This window comes from Capra hircus, chromosome 2 (assembly GCF_001704415.2).
Source record: "Capra hircus breed San Clemente chromosome 2, ASM170441v1, whole genome shotgun sequence".
Taxonomy (NCBI): Eukaryota; Metazoa; Chordata; class Mammalia; order Artiodactyla; family Bovidae; genus Capra; species Capra hircus.
In genome coordinates, this window is record NC_030809.1 from 121,750,619 (window position 1) to 121,772,742 (window position 22,124).

At 38.1% G+C, this 22,124-nt stretch overlaps 1 protein-coding gene across 2 annotated transcripts in view; it reads left to right on the plus strand.

Annotated features, from left to right (window-relative positions):
- The window catches only part of PPP1R1C (protein phosphatase 1 regulatory inhibitor subunit 1C), a 121,423-nt gene continuing 101,731 nt past the window's right edge, over positions 2,433-22,124 (plus strand). Inside the window, exons 1-2 of one of the 2 annotated variants that reach the window (XM_005675893.2) lie at positions 2,433-2,795; positions 4,435-4,495. In XM_005675893.2, the coding sequence (XP_005675950.1) occupies positions 2,715-2,795; positions 4,435-4,495 (142 nt within the window). In that variant the 5' untranslated portion in view covers positions 2,433-2,714. Of the gene's footprint in view, positions 2,796-4,413; positions 4,496-22,124 lie in introns of both variants that reach the window. The other variant, XM_005675892.2, reaches the window with a different exon arrangement.

Here is a 22,124-nt window from a genome sequence, read left to right on the forward strand (position 1 = left end):
TGAGTAGCACTGAAAATGTTAAACAGTTAAAAGACAGACCAGCAGTTATTGTACTAAGTAGAGATATTCTGGGTGCTTTGGGAACACAGAAGAGGTGGCTCTAAATGCAATGTGAGTAGGAAGAGGTCTATGAAAGCTACCTAAAGGCAGTAATACTCAGCTGAGGCCTGAAGTATGCACAGGAGTTGGCCTGACGAAGAAGCAGCTTAAAGGGTCTACTGCTGCTGCTAAGTCGCTTCAGTCGTGTCCGACTCTGTGCGACCCCGTAGATGGCAGCCCACCAGGCTCCACCGTCCCTGGGATTCTCCAGGCAAGAACACTGGAGTGGGTTGCCATTTCCTTCTCCAATTCAGGAAAGTGAAGTCGCTCGGTAGTGTCCGACTCCTCGAGACCCCATGGACTGCAGCCCACCAAGCTCCTCCGTCCATGGGATTTTCCAGGCAAGAGTACTGGAGTGGGGGGCCACTGCCTTCTCCAAAAGGGTCTAGACAGTCAATACTATTATTTCTGGCCGAACTATTCAAAACAAAGAATTTGCTGAGAATTGTTTAGTGATGTTTATGCTGTAATGCACATGTGGTATTTCACTTTACCACCTATTGCTCTAACTCATATCAAATTATTCCAAATAGGTAGAGATCCATTGTAATCCAGATTAAAACTGTATTTTCAGCTTTGAAAAATCTAGCTATTTTACTCAATGGTTATGATGTGCTGGCCTTGTAGTGAGATCTTGCAAAGAACTCATTTTAAAGAAACTCATTTAATCCATTTAAACTTCACTAAAAGGAAGTCCTCTTACTGTTCTGCCTTGATATACTAAGTAGCAGAGCCAGGATTTGAACTCGAGGCTGCCGAGCACCCTCTTAATTATCACACTAAATGAAGTTTTGGATTAACTGCTCACTAGAAATGGTCCTATTTTCCTTATATGTGATTTGAAGAAATACACAGAAGAAATAACTCCTTTAATGATATCAATTCATATTTTCATTTGTAAACTGTTACACAAAATGTAATTTATAAATTTCCTCTTGAAACTATAAAGATGAACCCCTCACAAGATTTCTTGCTAGTCAGCACTGTTCTCCAACTGAAAGTGCTTACACATCCACATTTTCATTTGCTTTTTTCCCCTAGAGGCTACAGAAAACTACTTGAGTAATGTGTATATCACTTTCTATAATCTTTCCACAGAACGCTGCATACTTAAATCATTAAAATGGATTCTGGTTATGGACTCAATTTTTTTTTTTTTAAAGAGAGAAAACTTCATTTGTAAATATCTGGAATAATAGCCAATGCCTAAATGTAGATAAGTCCAAAACATATTGAAAAATCTGTGTTAAAAATCTAGCATTCATCAAACACTATCTTTCAATAAGGAAGTAGAGAACTCAAGTTCTTTCTCCTACTAAAGCAGCATCATTTTCAGGCTTCCTTTGCAAAAGGAGTTGAATGCATGAAGACCATCTGGCTCTGCTATTGTTTCCCCTTATATATTAACAGATGTGAAGAGCAGGCCATTTGCCCCCCCCTACTTTCACCACTAGCTATTATGACCGTAACCCTTATCATATGACTGTATCATTCTGAAGATTTTCCCCTTTATACTTTACTCTCCTAAGACGTTTTGTTTGCATATATCCCCATTATTGACAATGAATCACAGTGTTGGATCCCATCAGGTTTCCACTGATGTCTAATCACTTCTGTATTCTTCCAAATCAGAGGCTATAACTGGCGCCATCAGGAAATAGAGGTCATTGCAGCAGCAGTGACTTTCAAGCAATTTGCTAAAATTAGCAGTCTAATACTTTCGCTCTAATGAAAACTGTGGACTATAATTTTAGAATGCTGGAACAGAATGGGAGCTTAAAGGTCGTCAAGTCCAAACCTCTTGTTTTTCTGAGGAAGGTATGGGGGCCAAGACATTGCCTCTGATTTGCTTGAGGCCGCAGAACTTGTTAGTATTAGGAATGGAGCCTGAACTGAGATTTGCTCAGCCGGCAGGGTCATGTTCTCACTACACTGCAGATGCTCTGTCTCTCGTGATCAGTCTTACCTAAGGAGCGCTCACAGCATAAATATAGCTGATATTATTGGTTGTGGCTTACCCTCCACAGCCATTCATCAGTTTGGTAGCTGGATCTGAAATAACTAAGGTGTCTGACTGATAAGGTACTCCAAGAGAAATGAAATGACTCTATACCCAAACCCTGCCCCCAACTCTAAAAACTTCCTGGTTTCTGTTCATCAATAATGAATGGCCCATCCCTGCAAGACTCAGAGGGAGCTTACAGTGCACTTTTGAGCAGCCACTTAGTAATGTACAGTGGATAGAGCCTTTCTTTCAAATCCCAGGGCAGCAGGTCCTTCAAGGCTAGCATTGCACTTTCAATTAGCTGCTGAGTGAATGCTTGGCATGTGTATATTAGTGAAGAGCCACACAATTAGCTTGTCCCTTTCCGTATTGTGCTGAGAGGATCTAAGGGATTGGTGGGGAACAGGCAAGCCAGGCATCACTGTGGATGTTGAAGAAGAGAGTTACTCAGACCTCAGCATCTTCACTTGCTCGCTCTGGAATTACAGCTATTTATTACAAAGCACTCTGTGTGGCTGGGTGGAGTGCGCCTGAGGAAATACATCCCAAACACCACCTGGGGTTCGTCTTCCTGAGTCCTTCACATCTCTGACTAATTCTCATCATTATCATGGAGCCAAACAGTCCCAAAAAGATACAATTTGCTGTGCCTTTATTCCAGAGTCAGATTGCACCCGAAGCAGCTGAGCAGGTAAGTGGAACTGGGTGGGGACCAGTTCCTATATATAAGTAATACAGACATATATTCTTGTTATTAATTAAAAGCTTCTCTACCTCTTGAATTTGCCTAACTTTGTGACTTCCCAGAATATGTGAATGAGAAATAAGTTTGCTTTCATATACACTTGTATTTGAGTTTCACTGAAGGAACTATTGGCTAAATGCAGTATTTCATGTGAAAAAATGGTCATATTACCAATTTAGATTTGGATCCAAAAATCTATTTGCTTTTGCTTATTAAAATAACAGCTTCAATATTTAGATAAATATTTTTTTTCAGAATTAGCAAGCATTTTTTTATTTATACAAACCAAAATATTCACTTAACAATGAAAGCATTAAATCTTGGAATAATTTCAGATCATGGGCTTAATATTTTATGTTTCATTGTGCATCAAAAGCAGCAACTATACATATATGTAGTACAGGATCATAGGTTTGTGTATAATTTTAAAAACATTTTATTCAGATATTAAAAATACTATTTTAACACAACCTGGATATTTTTCCAAGTTAAATATATCTATATATTTTTATTTCTATCTCTTTCTGTCTTCATGGGAGGCTGGCTTACTGTATCACCTTTGCTAATCAGATTTACTTGGACTCTTGATTCAATGGAACTAGTAAAAATATCATTTGTAATAAAATTTTTGCCTACATAATTATTAAAACCTAATACTTGACTTATTCCTGAATCCTTTTACAAATATTGTATACACAGTCTTAAGAATAATTATTGAATCTGAGACTTTTATCTTCCTAGAATGTTTTGATAATCTGAAGTAGATTCAGCCAAACTCAAGCCAGATAGATACAACCTTGAACTTGTATCTATGTTAAATGGAGCATTGGTTCTATCCTGGACAAGATATTGGTAAAATGTATCCACTACTCTACTAATTTGGGAATTTACTTACATATTTAAATAATCAAGGATACATTAGAAATTCTAATAATATGTTCCTGTAACTTTTAAGATAAGGGGAAGAAAACACCACAAACCAAATGTATTAGTTTTAAGTGAATTATATACTTCTGTAAGAGCCATGTTCATTCTTTGTTAGTTTGTTCTAAACAATAATCTATAAAATAAGAAAAGTTTAAAATATTAATTGAAGTTAAGAATGTCTGCTGTTAAATTTAACCTGCTGGAAATTTGAGTTTTCTAAGCTGCTCTTACCCTGTTTAGAAATAAGGGTAATGGATCTTGAAACCATCATCAATATATGAGGCTCCAAAAGAGCCACTGAAATTAGCAAGTCATCCCTCTACCTTCACTGCACTTCAGTATTCATATTTGGTGGCATCATTTGATTACATACAACTATTTCTGTTCTGTGGAAATGTAGTTTTTGATTAAAGAACGTGATACTAGTATCTGCCAGTTTTACTGTCTAACTTTTTAAATTTATTATTTTATTTTACTAATGTTTATTATTTTATTTTACTAATTTTATTTAATAAAATTAGTGAGAAACCCACTGTGTGCCTCCCAGAAATTTACTCTTTATATTGGGGAAAGATGAGGCTGGGACAGCCTTGCAAGCTGTAGAGCAACCTGGAGCAGCAACTGACTCTGACCTTAGCTGGTTCTTTATTGTTCCCAGATCAGGAAAAGAAGACCTACACCAGCATCACTTGTGATTCTCAATGAACATAACCCTCCAGGTAAAGACGCATGGTATCTTATGCACCAAAGCAATGGAATAGAATTGTTTGAAGAACATCAAAGAGCATGCCATTGTCAAAAGATTTCAATTGTTTTTCAGTTAGAAATAATCTAACAAGCTCATATAAACAAAATCAGAAATAGATACTATGAAAACTGTCTCATCTAACTGCTTTTCCTCTAGAATAACTTATTGGTGGTGATATACTATGAAATGTTTTGTTAGCGTTCACAGTCATGTGTTCAGGTGTTTGTATAGAACCTGGTTCAGTGCTTATTAATGAGCCTGGTGGAAAGTTGCTTAATTAGGTTTCATAGCTCAAATTACAGCCCTGGAGATGCTTATATCTTTATGGAGTAGGTTTTTTAATTTATCAAAGGTTGTCACGGGGTGGGCAATGAGCCACAATTGGCTACAGCTTTGATGCTGATGTCATTTCTGAATAATGCAACTGACAAGTAACCAGATCAATTTTCAGCACTGCCCATTTGAGAGCCATTCTGAAGAGCTGCATCCATTTGTTGAGGTTTTATTTTCCATTTCCCATAAAAAGTAAAGCTGCATTATTATTCCTGATAAAGGACTATGATCTGCAATGCACAAACAAGTACTTATTGAATGGGGGTGATTTTAATCTTACATTTAAGTGCTGTTTCTAGAAACAAAAGTAAGACAGCAAAGCTGACAGCATTAATTTGTAACCAAGCAGGACTTGTTGTTGGATATTTTGCAAGTATAAACAATAAGGGTAGATAAAATGAGTTTGCATGAATTGTAGTGAATGATTTGTTTTAAATTATTTCACTCAGGTGAAAGTATTTGATTTTTTTTTCAGATCCTTTTCTAATTAGAGAAATATATTTAAGGTAAGAAAGTAAAATTTTAATAGAATATTAGCCATGGAGCTCAAATACAGAAAGCTGTTCATTTAATGGGAAATAAATTAGCAAATTTATTCTTGCCGAAAACAAAGAATTATAATTTGATCCTATATCTTTGAAGTGCTAAGCATTTTAAAATCATTTTTCAGCATGTTATCTCGGTAAATATTAACTTATATTTGGTGGAATAAGAGGTGCAAATGATATGTACCTATAGTTTACAAATAAATGAATAGGTAATTTTAGAGCAATTTTCTGTCACTGCCTTTGCACTAGTGGCTGGCTTTTCTACAGTGTCCTAGAACCTCTAGATGCTAACCTTGAAAAGATGGCTGACTTCTACAGTGTCCTAGAGCCTCTCAGTGCTAACCTTGAAAAGACATAACAAGAACAGACTCATCTGTACTAAATGTTTCTTCCCTATCCAATAGTTCTTTCTTCCAAATATTATATGAACACTCCATCAAACAAATGATAACAGCAAAAACAAAAAAAAGTTAATTGTTAAATGAGCTTTTTAAAAGCAGTTGCTGCTTGTTGTCCTCAAAAGCCATGTGTTCTTTGACAAATTAAAAATCAGGTGCAGCTTTAAATTCTGGCAAATAAACAAGTCTCCTCAATGTATCGAAATTGCCCAGGACACATATGAGTATTTTGGAATCACTTATCATTAATGCTGTTTAAAATTCAAATTCCTGAAAATATTTATTGTCAATTAATGAAGCAAAGGAAATTAAATTTTCCATTTTAGAGACATGATTAACAGATCTTTCCAATTCATATGATAAGACTGATATATTATAATCATTGTTAAATGAATTAGATATAGCTTACTTTAAAAAGGAGTTTGCAGAAATTGTTATAAAAGAATATTTTAAAGAATGATTTAATTTTAGATTAGAAATACATATGCATTCTGTTTACATTTGATAGAAAGATATTTCAACATGTAAATCCAGATTGTTTCCAAGTTCATCTTTGCTTGTGTAAACACACAGATGAGGAGAACACCTGATTAAGATTCCAGAGGCAACAAAAAGGCACATCAGTCTCTTTCTTACCAATGGCCTAGAATTCTCGGCAGTAGAAGCACCACAGAAACAGTTGTATAACCTGTTAAGGATGTATCACCCTCCAGCATAGATCAGTTAATTTAATTCAAAGTAATGGAACGCAAGACAAAAAATATTAAATTGAAGGCATCATACTTAAAAAATTTAAAAGTGAAGGTATGTCTTTATGGTGGAGAGGGTAGAGACTACATATTTTCTTCTTGGAATGACTCTAAACAGCCAATGGTAACAGAAAGATACTAGAAGCTGGAGATGTGGGGGTAGAGGTGCACCAAAGGCAAATTTCATCCTTTTCAAATGTTTTCTAGGGTTGCCAATTGGAGTAACCTTGCAGCAAACTGCTTATCTTTCAGAATTTTTAGTTCACTTTCTAATTAAGTGCCTATTTATGAAAACCACTCTGAGATGATAAAGTAAGTCTCATTGTCTCTTATACTTCTTGCTGTTTCTTTTTTACTCTTGTACAATATGTAGTTAACTGGTTTGATTCCTATATTTTTATTTAAAGGGATGACTACACATAAATCTCTATTTAGAAATAAATGGCAATGTCACTTTTTGCAATTTATTTCATCACATTTCTAGATTTAAACATTACTTGTATTTAGTAGGCTTATGAGAAGACTATATTTATTTGGCTACTAGAATCAGAAAACTGGGCTTCCCTGGTGGCTCAGATGGTAAAGAATCTGTGTGCAATGCAGGAGACTCAGGTTTGATTCTTGGGTTGGCAAGTTCCCCTGGAGAAGGGAATGGCAACCCACTCCAGCATTCCTGCCTGGGGAATCCTGTGGACAGAGGACTCCGTGAGGTAGCAAATCTGACAAGACTGAGTGACTAAGCACACACAATCAGAAAACCAGAAAACTATTAGGAAAGAATTTCAGAAAATATCTGATCTCTCCACATATCTTTATGAAAGATATAGAAATCAACCCAAGTCCCTGACACTTGCTCTGTTTTATATGTGTCAGAGAAGAATTCATAGAAACAACTAGTTTTCAATACCAAATAATTTTAGGAATTAATAGTTTTTTAATAAAAATTTATTTATTCTAAAATAACTCTTCATTTACTCTTATCAATAGAAATTCATTTACTCACCATTTAAAAATTTATTTATTTATTTGGCTATGCTTCTGTGACTTGTGGGATTCTTAGTTCCCCAGGGATTTGAACTCATGGCAGTGAAGCCCAGAATCCTAACCACTAGGTCACCATGGAACTCCCTCCTCACCTTTTTAAATATACAATTCTTCATTATTTTCTTTTCTGGATTGAATATTCCCAGTACCCAATAATGATTTCTATCCAAATTCTCCTTGTCTCTAGGCCTTTGGAGCCAGAGCTGGACACAGGCTTCCAGTAAAAAGCCCGATTAGAACAGGGCTTCTGAATATTAAAGTTTGTGACATCCATTCTTTTCCACTTACTGTTAAACAGAGACAGTATGGTTACAATTAAGTTTAATGGATCTAATGCCTATTAAACTTGAGCGAGCTGCAGGAGGCCAGGAGCTTAGTAAAGATTTGGGTAAGCATCCAGTAGTTTTGGCATCATTTAGAAGTTTGTTGTAGATCTAATAAGTGGAACTAGACATGTAATGTAAAATGGGGGATGTTTATTGAACTCCCTCTACCACAGCCAAATTTGGGGGAGACTGATTTTCTCTTCTGCACTTTTTGCTCCACATATTCTTAGAAATGAGGAATAAATACAAAAGCATTTTCTCATATGGATCATGTTCCTAAAAATTACTTAATATAAGACATATGAATTCAATAGCTTAGTATCTCCTTTCAACCTGGAGAGTAAGTCCATTCGTAAAGATAACTGGGATTTCAAACCGACTGGGCTATTTGTCTCCACACACTGAAAAAAGAAGCCATAGTTCGTTGTGGAAGTAGCGAGTGACTTTCTAAATGAAGCTTTCATTTTAGGAATCTGACAGTACGTTAATTAATAAGATTTCCAAGGCTCTCAATTTAAAATCCTGAGACACAGGATGACAGAGAATATTGCCGGACTTAGACTGAGTTGTTCAAACAGAGAGGCTCCAGGAGTTTTTGATGGTGGGAGGTTTTCCAGGTCATCAAGTTAGAGTGAAGGTTTATTTGTAATGTTAGGGCATTCATATGCTCATAATCTCTCTTCATGGAGACCCTCGGTTTTACAAAATGAGTGATGTATAGTCAAAAGGCAATGGGCACTTTGAGTGCAAGTTCCAGAAATCACACTGAGGATTTTCCTGGGAATATTAAGGATGAGGAAGACATCTCAGCCCCAGACCTGGAGGGTCTTGTCATTCCCAAGGGCCTCCAATCAAATGTGTTCAAGTAGAAGCTGTGCTGAACCCAGAGTCCCTACAGTTTTGTGTCATTCTTTTTTCTCATCTTCTTTGAGAATAAGGTTGTAATACCTTCTGATCCACAATTATTGTTCATTTTCCAGCATTTTTTTGTCTTATGAATATTAATAACAATACAGAAGAAAGAAAGGTCCAATGTTTGTAGACTATTCAAGGTTTAACTGGTATTAATTTCTAAGGACTGTCAGAAAAGCCTATTTTTTTCTCCTCAGCAGTTATTTTTATGAGTTATTGAATGTCAAACCATGCTGAATGATTTAAACATAAGTGATGCATGTGGCTTTCAGAGGTTCACATACTGTAAACTGATTGACTTATTTTCCCATAACAGTTCAGTCTGTGCAGCCAAATGGCCCAGTCAATAGGAATAATTGTGAGCAGAAGATGAGGTTCCAGTCCTTAGTCATGTCAAAGTCTGCTATACTTTGTGTTCAAAGAACTGGTATAATCTTCAAAGTAAATGAAAGCAAAATGGAAGGGGCAAGTTATAAAACTATGAAGTAGAGCTGCTTTATATCAGCAGGATTGCTACCTTTGCCCACTTTGAATAATAATATGGGCTTCCCTGGTGGCTCACTTGGGAAAGAATCCACATGCAATACAAGAGACACAGGTTTGATCCCTGGGTTGGGAAGATCTCCTGGAGAAGGGAATGGCTACTCACCCCAATATGCTTGCCTAGAGAATTCCATGGACAAAGGAGCTTGGCAGGCTACAATCCCATGGAGTCACAAAGAGCTGGAGACACCTGAGCGAGTAACACTTCCACTTTCATATGCTGCTCACCTTTTATGTTGATTTTAATTAGAAATATCTTAGTGAAATATGACAGAATGATGATAAGTTCAATTCACTTCCTTTTTCCTGGCCTCTGTTTTCCTACCCATGGGTAATACAGAAAGTAAAATAACCCTAAGGTACTTTTGCACAATCCAGAAAGGCAGTATTCGTAGTGGGTAAAGCAATGCCTTTGGAGTAAGACTTGGGTTTGAATTCCACCTTTGCCAGTTCTTGGTAGTGAGACATTAGGTGTGCAGCTGACCTCTGTGGGCTCAATTTTCTCCTTTTAAAAATAGAACATCGAGGTGTAAGAAAATGCAGAGCACAGCGTCTGCAACCAAACAGATAATGAAGACATGCGATCCCCCTGCATCATCACATCCACACTGAGAAAAGCTAAGTTCTCCTAAAACCTTCACTTCTTATCAGAACATGGCCCAGCTCTTTTCCAGTCCTGACTGCATTAGGGAGTATCAGTGCTCCCATGAGGCAGTGATTCTTGATAAGAGAAAAAATGTACCATAACTCCTAATTCTTCATCAGGATAAGATACACAATTGTGAAATTGTTATGGGTCTTATATTGTGGTATTTATTCAACTGACTGTCTGGTTTACAAATATAATTTACATGAAATAGGAGTCCTTGGGAATTTTAAAAAAAACAACAATGCTACTGATGTCTATAAAGTTATGGAAATATATACTGCAAGCAAAAGATCTTTGTGAAAGATTGTATCCAATTGAAAATGCAATTCATGGCAATTTCCTGGTGGTCCAGTGGTTAAGATTCCACACTTTCACTACCAAGGGTCTGGGTTTAATCTCTGGTCTGGAGCTGAGATCCTGCAAACCACTTGGTGCAACCCAAAAAAAAAAAAAAAGTGCAATTCATATTTCTAATAGTGTGCAGAAAGAAAGAAAGTTAAATATGGAGTATAAAAAACCTTTAGCAATATTAAACTCTCATTTGATTGCTCACATTTGATTCTGCTCCGTTTGCTCTCGTTTCCTTCCAAACACTGTCCTTGAGCTGTATTCTGCCCAAGATTGCTTCCTTTGGTTCCTTCTTTCGGCTCCTCTGCCAACTCTTAAGACTTAGTCTAGACTGACTCATTTGTGCAAATCAGTCTCCAAATTTTCCAAATAATTTTAATTAAATTGCAGCCCGAGACTCATTTAAATCTCAAAATTTTCCCATCTAATCTGATTCACTGCTTGGCTTTGTTATTCTAATACACTCCTCTTACCTGCAACTCTGAAAGCTATTTTTTGATTTATGCATTTGATTCAATTAAGTATTCATTGAGTCCTTATTCTAAATCCTTAAGGAACATGTGGACTAGGTAGCAGAGAATAATACACCTGGGGGAACCAAGATACAACTGTAATAACAAATTCCAACTGCTCAGACCACAGAACAATTAATTCTGACCAAGACACAGAGGCATTTGTCATGCTCAGTTTTCTATGAAACAACTGTCGGAGTTTTTTTCGATCTTTTGGCTTTAAGCTTTTAAGAACTGGCATTAGAGTAAAATTTTACTATTTATTCCAAACTAGTAGATATAGCTACTAAAACTAGTAGTGTATGCAGTAGGTAGTAAATGCTCATGGGCTATTAAATTTAAATGGATAAAAAACAGATTTTCAAATCCAATGGCAATCCATCAAACTTTTGGGGCACCTATTCTGGCTAAGGCACAGTGTTAACTGCTTTAGGGGATAAAATGGTAAGTCACCATCCCTTATCTCATCAGAAACCTACTTGAGGCATAATCTAACACATGTATATTGGTGGTAAGATCAACAGTGTGTGGCAAAATATAAGAGAGATTTCAATTCAGTACAGAAATGTTTACCATAGGATGTTTTGGGGAATTAGGTTATAATGTTGTAAAATACAGTACAAATATTAGATGCTTGATAAATGGCAACTATTATTTTGGAGAGGCAGGCGTGTACTACTTAAAAGTAGAGGTGCTGGGATCACCCAGGCCTGGATCTGGCTCTCAGATGGCTACTTACTGCCTGTGTTATGCCAAGAAAGTGGCTCGCCTTTTTAAAACTTGTTTTTTTTCCCAACATGACCAAATTTCATTAAGTATAAAATATATTCATTAGAAATAAGGCTAATCTGCATCCACTGAATAAACAGATGTGAATTTTTGTTTCTACGTAATAGTATACATGAAGGACATTGTAATCAGCCATTCCAGGAGCTTAAGGACACATTTGGTATAAAATTTAAGATAGGAAAAGTTTCTAACAGCTTTCTAATTGCTCTATTTTGTAATCACATTCAAAGAGAACAGTAAATTATCAAACCTCTAACAACAACAACAAATCTAACCAAGCTATGTAGCTAATGGAGAAAATTATTTCTGTATTTAGTTTAGACTTGCTAAGGAGCAAGCTTCAGACTTTGAATATTCTATCCTTTCTCTCACCATTTTCTACTCATGACTTTGACCAAGTAGTGATCTGTTGCTGTTCCAGCACTACAAGACATAATTTGGTAGCAGAATTTACCTGGGGCTGAAGCTGACATGCCCACACAGGGTCCAGACAGATGCCTGCCTGGGCTCCATGTAGGATACTATGAAGGGTACTGTGGTCTACTTGGAGGATGCAAGCTCCATTCAAGGCTGTCAAGCTACACAGATAAAACCACAAAGAAAGAAAAAAAGCACTGTAAAGGATGGAAGCACCTATGTGGTTAAGATTTTAGAGATGTTGGAAAATATATTCCTAAATCAGTTTCCATACTACCTGTAATTTTACCTTTTGAAGTTGTTACTATATACTGTTACTATATTCCATCTTCTGAGAAAACACCAGGACTCTGACCAGATGTAACACATTGTCTTGGCACTTGAGAAAAGTAGTCTACCTGGAGATCAAAAAGCCTGAGGTGGAGAGAAAGGAAGGTCCTGGTGCAAACATCCCAGCTGCCAAGATTAGGGACCTCCAAATTCATCTCTTCCCTCCCAGTCTGTTTGTTTATAATGCCTTCTCCATGCTTGGCGCTTCATATCTTCCTTAGTGTTTCAGAGGCCCTTAGAAAGTGTTGAGAGGTGTTAAATCTATGAGTCTTTTCTGTATTATGGACAGAAGTTATCTATGAATTCAATTCAATGACTTTGTATCACTTTTAGCAATTCAATATAGTGATAATTATAGTGCTTATTAAGTCTGTTTGTGAAATAAGTTACTAAAACCTGCATTATCAAAGAGATATATCTTGACAGTCTGATTAGAATATAATGACAGTTTGACCTTGGCAAGAAAGCTGAGGAAAATGTACTGTGTGAACTAAGAAAAGCTAAGAAATTTGTAACCTTTCTGGGTTTTTGTTGTTTCATTCTCTGGATGGAGCAATTTTCCATCATTTTGGAAACAATTTCATAATCACACTCTTTACATATAAATAAATATCTACCTGTTCATAAAAACAACTGAATACACAAAATGGAAGAATGAGAACAATAGGTATTTTGGAATTCAAGTTTTATAATAATTTGCCTCAATGATATAACATCACTTTATGCTATTTTCCCCTGTTGAAGAATAAACTATTAGGATACACACAGACAAATATTCCCATGCACAAACACATGTACATAGGCACATATAAGCCAAGTACCTAACTATGTGTAAAAACATCACAGGCTATTTACTCATATAAGAAAATCTACCTCCACCGTAAGTGATCTGACTTTAAAAAGGCTAGGAACCAAAGTATCTAGAAAAGCTTTGTGAATTCTGGTTACAAATGGAATAAAGCTAACAGTTATTAAATTTCTGGGTGTTCTTTGGAAGGAACGATGCTAAAGCTTGAATTCCAATACTTTGGCCACCTCATGCACAGGGTTGAGTCTTGGAAAAGACTCTGATGCTAGGAGGTATTGGGGGCAGGAGGAAAAGGGGACAACAGAGGATGAGATGGCTGGATGGCATCACTGACTCGATGGATGTGAGTTTGACTGAACTCCGGGAGTTGGTGATGGACAGGGAGGCCTGGCATGCTCTGATTCATGGGGTTGCAAAGAGTTGGACATGACTGAGCAACTGAACTGAACTGAACTGAACCCTTTGAAATAAATCAAAAACTAATCACATTATTTGAAAACTCATGAATAAAAAACATTGAAATTACTAGATTACTAGATTCAAATAGTGAGATTTGTCAATTTTTTTTAAATCAGAAGAGTATTTTTAAAAATAAGTTACATTTATTGAATATTAGTTACTCTGACTATTTTCTCATTTTGGAGGTTTCTTGTACCCATTTTCACAATTCATGAATACAGGGAGAATTCTTATAATTAGACACAGAAGTATTATAATTAGATACAGAAACTCAGCTCCTCCTATAGCACCTGAAAATCAGTGTCTAGCTGAAATGTGTCCCCCCACATTAACATCAACATTTAAACTGTTGAACTCAACATATCTGCTAATGGTATCTTCATTCCTCCAATTGCTGAACCATACAAACTTGGGATCATCTCCAACTCCTCTCTTTCTCCCTTGCCTCTTGAATCTATCAGTGGCTCTTCTGCTGATTCTTCTGTACAGGTTGAATCTAACTCACTTCCAAAATAATACGGTAATTTCCAAAGTGCTTTTCCATGGCTTTAACGCTGGGAGGTGGTTTTGTGTAGAGTTAAGAGCCCTAATTTCAGAATCAATGAACGTATTATGCTGCTGCTGCTGCTGCTGCTAAGTCACTTCAGTCGTGTCCAACTCTGTGTGATGCCATAGACAGCAGCCCACCAGGCTCCTCTGTCCCTGGGATTCTCCAGGCAAGAATACTGGAGTGGGTTGCCATTGCCTTCTCCAATGCATGCATACATGCTAAGTTGCTTCAGTCTTGTCTGACTCTGTGCGACCCCATGGACAGCAGCCCACCAGGCTCCTCTGTCCACAGCATTCTCTAGGCAAGAATACTGGAGTGGGTTGCCATTGCCTTCTCCAGAACATATTATGACTTAGAATCAAATCATGGAATGACTGAATATCTGTGTCTTAGATTCCGACTCACTGAAGCACATCATGGCAACTCCAACACTGTTTGTGTTGCTGGAATTAAGCAAGATGATGCATGATAGCACAATTGATGGAAGATTTATTCTTTCCCCATTCTGGTTTGTGTGAAAGGGTTTTGGCAGACTTAAATACATAATGGGTCAGTTTCCAAAAGGAACTCATTATGAGCTCTACTATGTATACTATAATTTACCTGTCCTAGCTTTTAATTAGCCATAGCTAACAATAAAGGTTATGACCAAACTAGATAGCATATTGAAAAGCAGAGACATTACTTTGCCAACAAAGGTCCATCTAGTCAAGGCTATGGTTTTTCCAGTGGTCATGTATGGATGTGAGAGTTGGACTGTGAAGAAAGCTGAGCGCCAAAGAATTGATGCTTTTGAACTGTGGTGTTGGAGAAGACTCAAAAGAGTCCCTTGGAATGCAAGGAGATCCAACCAGTCCATTCTGAAGATCAGCCCTGAGTGTTCTTTGGAGGGAATGATGATAGAGCTGAAGCTCCAGTACTTTGGCCACCTCATGCGAAGAGTTGACTCATTGGAAAAGCCCCTGATGCTGGGAGAGATTGGGGGCAGGAGGAGAAGGGGACGATAGAGGATGAGATGGCTGGATGGCATCACTGACTCGATGGACATGAGTTTGAGTGAACTCTGGGAGTTGGTAATGGACAGGGAGGCCTGGCGTGCTGCAATTCATGGAGTCGCAAAGAGTCAGACACGACTGAGCGACTGAACTAAACTGAACTGAACAATATTAATAATAAGGCATGTGAGGTTGTCTTATGACTAGCTCATTATGTTTTATCATAATCTGTACATTATTACTATTTTTTGCTTTAAGTAAGTCAGTCATTTCCACTGTAGTCTATGGAGTCTTTAGTACACAAATTGTTGATAACTGTACTAAAATTGAGATTTAAAGAAATGAACAGAAGAAAGGGAAATAATTGTGTTAGATTATGGCTAGGATAGTCAATAAAGCATAAATAGATGTTTTTCTGGAACTCTTTTGCTTTTTTGATGATCCAGCGGATGTTGGCAATTTGATCTCTGGTACCTCTGCCTTTTCTAAAACCAGCTTGAACATCTAGAAGTTCACGGTTCATGTATTGCTGAAGCCTGGCTTGGAGAATTTTGAGCATTACTTTACTAGCATGTGAGATGAGTGCAATTGTGCGGTAGTTTGAGCATTCTTTTGCATTGCCTTTCTTTGGGATTGGAATGAAAACTGACCTTTTCCAGTCCTGTGGCCACTGCTGAGTTTTCCAAATTTGCTGGCATATTGAGTGCAGCACTTTCAGAGCATCATCTTTCAGGATTTGAAAGAGCTCAACTGGAATTCCATCACCTCCACTAGCTTGGTTCATAGTGATGCTTTCTAAGGCCCACTTGACTTCACATTCCAGGACATCTGGCTCTAGGTGAGTGATCACACCATTGTGACTATCTGGGTTGTGAAGATCTTTTTTGTACAGTTCTTCTATGTATTCCTGCCACCTCTTCTTAATATCTTCTGCTTCTGTTAGGTCCATACGATTTCTGTCCTTTATCGAGCCCATCTTTGCATGAAATGTTCCCTTGGTATCTTTAATTTTCTTGAAGAGATCTCTAGTCCTTCCCATTCTGTTGTTTTCCTCTATTTCTTTGCATTGATTGCTGAGGAAGGCTTTCTTTTCTCTTCTTGCTGATGGACAGGGAGGCCTGGCGTGCTGCGATTCATGCGGTTGAAATCGGACAAGACTGAGCGACTGAACTTAACTGAACTGATGGCTAGCATTACTGCTTTATAATTTTCATTTCTTTCTTTGCTTCTGGTGGAGGGCTTCGAGGCTGAACAGGACCTTTGTTCATTTGCCATAGGTACCTTCCTGTTGAAAATAACTTCTCCAGATGGGCAGGATTTCAGATCAAGCAGGACAGACTCAGATTAGATTTGCTTTTCAAAAAGCACTCTAAGGACTATCTACTCTCCCTTCATGGATTGTGAACACAGCCCACCTGCCTCCAAGGATTAAAATGTTTTCAAGAAATAATGCCAGAGACTGACTCTCCATCATATTTCATGAAGTAAAATGTCATGAATCATTGAGCTAAAATGTCTCATCTCACATTCTACCACAGGTCACTTTACTTTGTAAACAGCCCAGAATTCCTGGTTTACTTAGATGGGCATCTTTTTGCTAAAGGTCTTGGAGAGAGCACAAGATAGTTTCATACAATTATATGGTCCACTGACAGAGAAGGCAATGGCACCCCACTCCAGTACTCTTGCCTGGAAAATCCCATGGACAGAGGAACCTGGTAGGCTGCAGTCCATGGGGTGGGGAAGAGTCAGACACGACTGAGAGACTTCACTTTCACTTTCCACTTTCATGCACTGGAGAAGGAAATGGCAATCCACTCCAGTGTTCTTGCCTGGAGAATCCCAGGGACTGGGGAGCCTGGTGGGCTGCCGTCTATGGGGTCGCACAGGGTCAGACACGACTGAAGCGACTTAGCAGCAGCAGCAGCAACATGGTCCACTGACATCACTGGAATCAAAGCAAACACCAGCTATACTATTTATATGGACAGTTACCGTATAAGGGACATATGTAAAATACATTTTGAAGTACATTTAGGACCTAAAAGACAAAATTACCACTAAGCTACAAATAAATCATTAAAAAAAAACCCATATAGGCTCAGAGGCAAATTTAAAGAAGTTGATAGTAACATATCTTACTTTTGGTTGTTTTATGATTTGCAAATTTACTTCATCTGTAATATATATATCCTTAACAACTTGTGAGATGAGTATTATCACCTCCATTTTAGAAAGAAGGTGATAGGGGAGCTGCTCAGTGTCAAAGGAGCTAGTACATTACTGAGTCTGAAATTTAAACACAGGTTGTCTATCCAAGGTCAGGATGCTTTCCACTACATTAATAACATTATTCTACTAATAAGCAACATCATACCCATACTAGTTTATTTCTGTCTCTCTCAAGGAAGTAATTATAAGCAGGTTCTTTACTGTAGCTTGGCCAAGTGAGATTCTGTTTGAAATGACACCAGAATTTACTTCTTTCCATTTTAATGCATGTGAGTTTGTTTTGGAGTGATAATTCTACACATTTTTGCTCTTTTCTTGGATAATTTACTAGATAAGAGGAATTTAGAGTTTTTAACACTAGACCTTCTATTATATTAACAAAAAATCAGATAACCAAACAGAAATATAAATCTTTCCCATTATTCCATTCTTAGAGTTAGACCTTGTCATTTATACATGCGTTTGTTTGCATAGCTATTTATCTGCACTTAGCAGGCATGCATGCATTAGAAACATAACTGTTTTAAAACATTAGTTGGAGGGCTGACAGTTCACATTTGGATCCTAGTTGACCAAGAACACTCCCCTGGTGGCTCAGATGGTAAAGAATCTGCCTGCAATGTAGGAGACCTGGGTTCGATCACTGGGTCGGGACAATTCCCTGGAGAAGAGAATGGCTATCCACTCCAGTAGTCTTGCCTGGAGAATCCTATGGACAGAGGAACCTAGTAAGCTACAGTCCACAGGGTCACAAAGAGTCAGACGCAACTTAGCGATAAAACAACAACAAACTATTATGTAATAAGATTCCTTGTTCTTAAAAAGCAGAGGCATCACTTTGCCAACAAAGGTCTGTATAGTCAAAGCTATGATTTTTCCAGTAGTCATGTACTGCTGTGAGAGTTGGACCATAAAGAAGGCTGAGTGCTGAAGAAAAATGCTTTTGAACTGTGGTGCTGGAGAAGATTCTCTAGAGTCCCTAGGACAGCAAGGAGATCAAATCAGTCAATCCTGAAGGAAATCAACCCTGAATATTCATTGGAAGGACTGATGCTAAAGCTGAAGTTCCAATACTTTGGCCACCTAGTGCGAAGAGCCGACTCATTAGCGAAGATCTTGATGCTGGGAAAGACTGAGGGCAAGAGAAGAAGGGGCGACAGAGGATGAGATGGTTGGATGGTATCACTGACAATGGACATGAGTTTGAGCAAACTCCAGGAGACAGTGAAGGACAGAGAAGCCTGGCGTGCTGCAGCCTATGGGGCTGCAAAGAGTCAGACATGACTGAGTGACTGAACAACAGCAGCAAGATTCTTAGTTCATAAAGTAGAATGCTTAGACTTTGCTTTTTCTTAATAGTTTTTGATCAATGTTTTGATGAAGGAAAAAGGTTACTAAGACAAAAGAAACACTAAAATGATCTTTCAAAGAACTAAAATATATTAGCTTTTAAAATAGTTTATTAATGTGCCTCATCATGTAGACTGATGTAATGCTTTAAACACTCCTATCCAAATTACAAATACAGAGAAATTCATACTAATTGCCACCAAACATTTGATAGTCAGGAGCATATATGAAAATAATCTGTTATAAGCTCATTCCAAATATCTATAAGTTGTAATTCTCACCTTCTTTTTCTATAACTTGTAGAAGTATTCTTTGCAGAGCCATGGTATACTAAAAAAAAATCCTCCATCAATCATCTTATCAGACAGGACTGACCTATTATTTTCGCACAGCTAAGCAAAGAGGAACTAAAAAGCCTCTTGATGAAAGTGAAAGAGGAGAGTGAAAAAGTTGGCTTAAAGCTCAACATTCAGAAAATGAAGATCATGGCATCTGATCCCATCACTTCATAGGAAATAGATGGAGAAACAGTGGAAACAGTGTCAGACTTTATTTTGGGGCGCTCCAAAATCACTGCAGAGGGTGATTGCAGCCAGGAAATTAAAAGGTGCTTAGGGTGTCTGGAAGTTCCCTGGTGGCTCAGATGGTAAAGCATCTTTCTACAATGTGGGAGACCTGGGTTCGTTCCCTGGGTTGGGAAGATTCCCTGGAAAAGGAAATGGCAACCCACTCCAGTACTCTTGCCTAGAAAATCCCATAGACGGAGGAGCTTGGTGCAGGCCACTGTCCATGGGGTTGCAAAGAGTCGGACACGACTGAGCGACTTCCCTTCACTTCACTTCAGATAGCATATTAAAAATCAGAGATATTACTTTGCCAACAAAGGTCCATCTAGTCAAGGCTATGGTTTTTCCAGTGGTCATGTATGGATGTGAGAGTTGGACTGTGAAGAGAGCTGAGCGCCGAAGAATTGATGCTTTTGAATTATGGTGCTGGAGAAGACTCCTGAGAGTCCCTTGAACTGCAAGGATATCCAACCAGTCCATCCTAAAGGAGACCAGTCCTGAGTGCTCATTGGAAGGACTGAGGCTGAGGCTGAAACTCTAATACTTTGGCCACCTCACGTGAAGAGCTGACTCATTGGAAAAGACCCTGATGCTGGGAGGGATTGGGGGCAGGAGGAGAAGGGGACAACAGAGGATGAGATGGATAGATGGCATCACCGACTTGATGCACATGAGTTTGGGTGAACTCCAGGAGTTGGTGATGGACAGGGAGGCCTGGCATGCTGCTATTCATGGGGTCGCAGAGTTGGACACAACTGAGCAACTGAACTGAACTGAACTGAAGCAAAGAGTAAGGAGCCTCCTTTGGAGAGCAGGGTGGTGGTTAATAACATTTTGACAACTATCAACACATCAGAATTATAAGGTTGTATATAAATTGCCAATATTTAAACTACTGTCTTAAAGACCTCTGTAATTTGTGCTTGTATTTTAGATCTACACCACATATTCTTGCCTCATCTTTTCCAAACAGCACTTTTGTATTTTACTTCATTTGCCCCTCTCTGCTTCTTAGCCTGACATCTAAGATTCTTGACAATATGTGTTGAAACAAATACTCCAACTCCACTTTATTCCCAGGCCTGAACCTGTTTCCCTGACAAGACTGGCTACTTGTCCTCTAACGATTTCCACATTAAACCTTTAAACAAAAATTTTTTTCTGACTTAGAATGTCCTCACCAGTATTTTATTTTACTAAATACTTGTATTTTTAAAGATGCTCAGATTTTCTCATTTTATTCATTTCTGGACATGGACATTTACCAAAAATATATCTTCTCATAGCTTAGAGCAGAAAAATATTATTCATACTAAGTTGGGCTCAGATGGTAAAGAATCTGCCTGCAATGCAGAAGATCTGGGTTCAATCCCCGGGTCAGGAAGAGCCCCTGGAGAAGGGAAAGGCTACCTGCTCTAGTATTCTTGCCTGGAGAATCCCATGGACAGGGGAGCCTGGTGGGCTACAGTCCATAGAGTTGCAGAGTCAGCCACGACTGAGCGGCTAACACTCACTCACTCACTCATGCTCACTCATACTAGAGTACAGTTTGGTAGTGGTTTAAATTCACAAGTTTCCTGTATCCTACTACTGCTGAACATTGATTCAGTCTGTGACATCTCCAACTTAATAAAGTCAAGAGTCATTCTCTACGGTTTTTGTTGAATTGCCACTTTTTTTTTTTTTTCTGAAACTAAACCTTACCATTTGGACTGGATAAAAGAGTAATTAATCATTGAAAAAAGGAATACTCAACACCCATCTTAACTTCCACTGAAACTATCCTCATCCATTAATTTTGTGTGAAAGGGTTATTTTTGATAAGCAAAGGAGGCATGCAGTAAAACTGGGAAAGGCCATGACACTGGCTCCATTCTGGTCTCAAATCTATGCAGGATTACTTTCTCTAAGAATCCCAAACTGATGATTAGTCAGATTCCACTTGACAGTTTCCAGTGATAAGTTAGGCTCTTTTTGAAGCATCATGGTTATGACTAGATAGCTCTGTTAGACAGTTATGCCTTACATCTAGTTGGAGTATCCTTGAATCTTTTAACTACTGATCTTGCTATGTTCTTCTAAAGGAGTTCAGAAAAAGTATAGTACTTCTTCCAACTGAGAACTCTTCATACTTTTGGGGACAGACTTCTTGTTTACTCTCAGTTCTCTCTTGAATAAAATTTTCAGTTACATTCAGTTCATTTCAGTCGCTCAGTCGTGTCCGACTCTTTGCAACCCCATGGACTGCAGCACACCAGGCCTCCCTGTCCATCACCAACTCCCAGAGTCTACTCAAACCCATGTCCATTGAGTTGGCTATGCCATCCAACCATCTCATCCTCTGTCGTCCCCTTCTCCTCCTGCCCTCAATCTTTCCCAGCATCAGGGTCTTTTCAAATGAGTCAGCTCTTGGCATCAGGTGGCCAAAGTATTGGCGTTTCAGTTTCAACATCAGTCCTTCCAATGAACACCTAGGACTGATCTTTAGGATGGACTGGTTGGATCTCCTTGCAGTCCAAGGGACTCTCAAGAGTCTTCTCCAACACCACAGTTCAAAAGCATCAATTCTTCGGGGCTCTGCCTTCTTTATAGTCCAACTCTCACATCCATACATGACCACTGGAAAAACCATAGCCTTATATTTCTTCAAACTGAAATATAGTTGATTTACAATATTATGCTAGTTTCAAGTGTATATCAAAGTGATTCAGTTATATATATAGATATTTTCACATTCTTTTC